A 3,403-nucleotide genomic window follows, 5' to 3' on the forward strand; every position below is an offset into this window, starting at 1 on the left:
CCGGTAGCGTCCCGGCTCTGCCTTCTACAGCCGGATCCCATCCTCCAGGCCAGCCCGCACGACCCAGCGTCGCACCCGACGGCGAACGAACGCTCGTGCGATCGGCGCCTGTATCATCGCACCCCTGCAAGGCGAGGAGACGTAGGCCGCTTCGTTAGAGGAATTATTGATTGCAGGGCAGGGGAGTTAATAATTTTCTTCCGCGGACTGGATCTTATAATGAAGTCCCTGCAGGAGAGAATGATTAACAAGCTGGAGAGTTCGGCTTTTAAGGAGAATTTAAAGCTGACACAACTAACCTGGCGTAGCTTGGGCAATACCAGCTGAAGGGAAACACAAAAAATAGCAGGATTTGGAGGTGCGAATGCCAGACAGAGAAAAGAAGAGTTTAATAAACAAGGGAACAACTGGAACAAATGAGCTAAGAGTTTAAAAGTAAATTAAAGGAAATAACTGGCTAAATATCAGCAGGTCGCTCTCAGCAGTAAGAGCTGCCTGGCTGTGAACAGTGTTTCAAGGGGGATGCTTGTTATCTGAGTCATTTCAGGGGCCGGAGGATAAACTGGCGTGTTTTGCTGCCTGTGGTTCACCTGGGGCTCTGGGGATTGCTTCTACGGGAATGCAAGGCTTTTGCTAAGCTGAAATTTGCTGCACAAGGTCTACGCCTCTTTAGAAGATCCCCATATTGATCAAGTTTCATGCCCTGCTCTTGCAAACAGCCAGCGCAGAGTGTTTCAGGCCCATCCCCTCCCCCATCTTTCTCAAGTCTGCTTGATCCTCTTCTTGGGTTTAATTTTGCAGCTTCGCTGAAGCAAGCCTCGTGGAGGGGACGTACCCTGAGACCGTGTTGCCTGCCTCAGCCCTATTCCTCTGATTTTCCACTGGGGTGAACCAGTTTTTTATGCTGGTGTCATGCTTTTGGAATGACATCTGGAGAAGCCAGTCCTTAGCTTGTCCCTTCTCACGCTGTCGTTCAGGTTAATGATACGTTGCAATATTTTGACATGTTCTATTTATGGATCCAAGCTCAAAGGCTTGGCAGGCACTAACATCTCTGAATTATAGAAGGGACAATTCTGTTTAAAGGAGTGCTTCTGCCTAAAAAGTGCCTTGGTAACAGCCACGAGGAAAATCCATGTCTTCTCACTTGTAGCCTCAGGCGCTAACGAATTGAACACGTTACCTCCCACATAACTGTGTCAGAAGGAGAGATTTTTGGTTTCCAATCCACCTGCTCTTTCCGTGATTCACTCTGAGGCTAGAGTTGGGACACCACATCCAAAAGCTGTCTCTTGGGCAGAAGACTGCTAGGTGCCACAGCAAGGACCGTGACACTTTGGATCCTGCCTTCCTCACTGCTTACATGAAACGGAGGAGGTGGGGAATCCACACTCACGGTTCCTTTGTCTTAACAAGTCATGCCTTTCAGCCCAAACACGGTGTATGCAAATGTAACTCTGCTCTTCCCACCTCCAAGGACTGCCTCATCTTAACGGCACACATTCTCCCACTTCAGCTGAGAACCGCTGCCCTTGGTGCCATCTCCTCGTCCAGTGCATAAAGACAGCAGAGCTCGCTCCCTTTGTCCTTCCTGCATCACTTGGTGTTGCTGGGCTGAAGCAAGGCAAGAGGTGATATTTAGCGGGCTTGAGGGCCCCAAGGAAAGCTGGCCCTTGGTGCTGTACCTGCTGCAGTCTGCTGTTTGGCAATCTCACCTGACTTGCAGGCATCGGAGCCAGAAGGCGCAGTCACAGTTTCCAGAACAGCATTACACCCTCGTATTGTCACCAAATTCCATTCTAGGACATTTGATCTCTCTAAAATACTCTTTCAGCTTTTATTGGATCAGTCTTACTGGACAGGATATTACTTCTCATGCGAAACTGCTTTGCGGTCCAGGTGCTGAGCAACTGCAGAGACAGATGTGCCTGGCTTGTTTCAGAACTGCTCTACCAAGCTACTGATTTCTAGTATCGGGCATAAATTTGCTCCATGGGATATCACCCAGGCTGCACTCCTGTGTCTCTGCCCTTCTTTTCACAGGGAACTCGGTCCCCAGGACTCCCCCTGTGGTGTAAGCCACCAGTCTGCAAAATCCTAGTGGCGTGTCAGGAGTTTGGTGCTCATCTGCGTTCACCCCAGCGAGCTGTTGGGGCTCTGTCTGTGTCTCAGGCCTCTCATGTGCCCCAGTGCACGGTCTCTAGCACAGCAGACAAGCCCCGCCCCGTGCATGGCAGACACTTGATTTTAGGGATGGATTTAGCTGCCCAACCTCAGCTCTTCTCAAAAAGACTGAGCACCCCAGCTCAAGCACAGGACCACTTGTAGCTGGCACCCAAAAGCAGTGAAAACATGGACGTGGTCCATGGTCTTCTGGGAAGGACAGACAGAAAAGCTGTCTGTCTGGCCATCCAGTGCCTGGACAGACAGTGGCACCCTGTGGTGGGACCAGTTCATCACAGTGCGTCACCTGGGCCCTGTCGGGCAGCACACCTTATGCGGGTCCTGGGCTGCCTTCCTTTAAGCCATGGTGGTCTCTAGGAGCCTACAGGCGGGGGCAGTTCTGGGGGTCCCTGCGCCTGTTTCGCTCCAAGCAGCAGCCAGCTCCCCATCACATGTCACAGAGGCGAGGATGAGCCACTCTCCTATTTATACCGTGGTGCTCCTGCTTTGCTATATTCGTACCAGGCTGAATCACCCAGCTGGGCTCCTGGAAGAGCCGTTTCAGGTCTGTGATTGTCAGCTGCCTCTTCAGTCACTGTTGCTTCTGGTGCCTCCTGTTTCAGGGTTACTGTCCCACGTCTGGCTGCAACCAGGAGCAGAAATAGCCCGACACTGAATAGTGGTCAGAGACCCTTCAGAGAGGGCAGATCTCCAAAATCCAAGCCACCTATCGTTGTGAAAGAGCCTGTGGCCTGGAATGGAACCGTTTCACCTCCTTGCCAAACATCAGCCCATTGTCTCTCTAAATTCCTCTTCCAGTTTCTATGGGACAGGTGTTGTTCTTCATTTCCTCTCCCAAATGGCGCTGCTCCCTTGGAGCCAAGCGCCCGCAGAGCCAGATGTGTCTGTTCTTCCCAGCGGCCCTGGTTAGCTCCCCGTTACTGTTACTGCATACCGGCTCACACCACAAATACCCAAAAAACCTGAACCTGGTAGTTTTACTGTGAGCCTGAATAAAGGTGATTTGGGCGGCTCTCCCACGGGTCGGTGGCAAAGCTGGCCAAGCCAGGCTCGACTTTAGCTGCAGAAGGGGCGGACAGGAGAACGGGGTCAGGGGAATTTGCAGCGGGACCGCCCCCGGGACCGGGGTTCCCGGCAGGAGGGGACCCCTCGAGCCCAGAGGGAAATGCCCAAACGTTTGCCAAAATTTCCCGAAGTCTGCCGCCGCCGCCCGTCAGGC

The 3,403-nt window shown here is 52.5% G+C and overlaps 1 protein-coding gene across 1 annotated transcript in view; it reads left to right on the forward strand.

Moving 5' to 3' along the window:
* The first annotated feature begins 2,365 nt into the window (after positions 1–2,365).
* MCM2 (minichromosome maintenance complex component 2) overlaps positions 2,366–3,403 on the forward strand; it is a 13,341-nt gene continuing 12,303 nt past the window's right edge. The window contains exon 1 of the mRNA XM_009639217.2: positions 2,366–2,461. Within this exon, the coding sequence (XP_009637512.1) occupies positions 2,366–2,461 (96 nt within the window). The remainder of the gene's footprint in view (positions 2,462–3,403) is intronic.

Source organism: Egretta garzetta, unplaced genomic scaffold (genome assembly GCF_000687185.1).
Source record: "Egretta garzetta isolate BGI_Z169 unplaced genomic scaffold, ASM68718v1 scaffold215, whole genome shotgun sequence".
Lineage (NCBI taxonomy): Eukaryota > Metazoa > Chordata > Aves > Pelecaniformes > Ardeidae > Egretta > Egretta garzetta.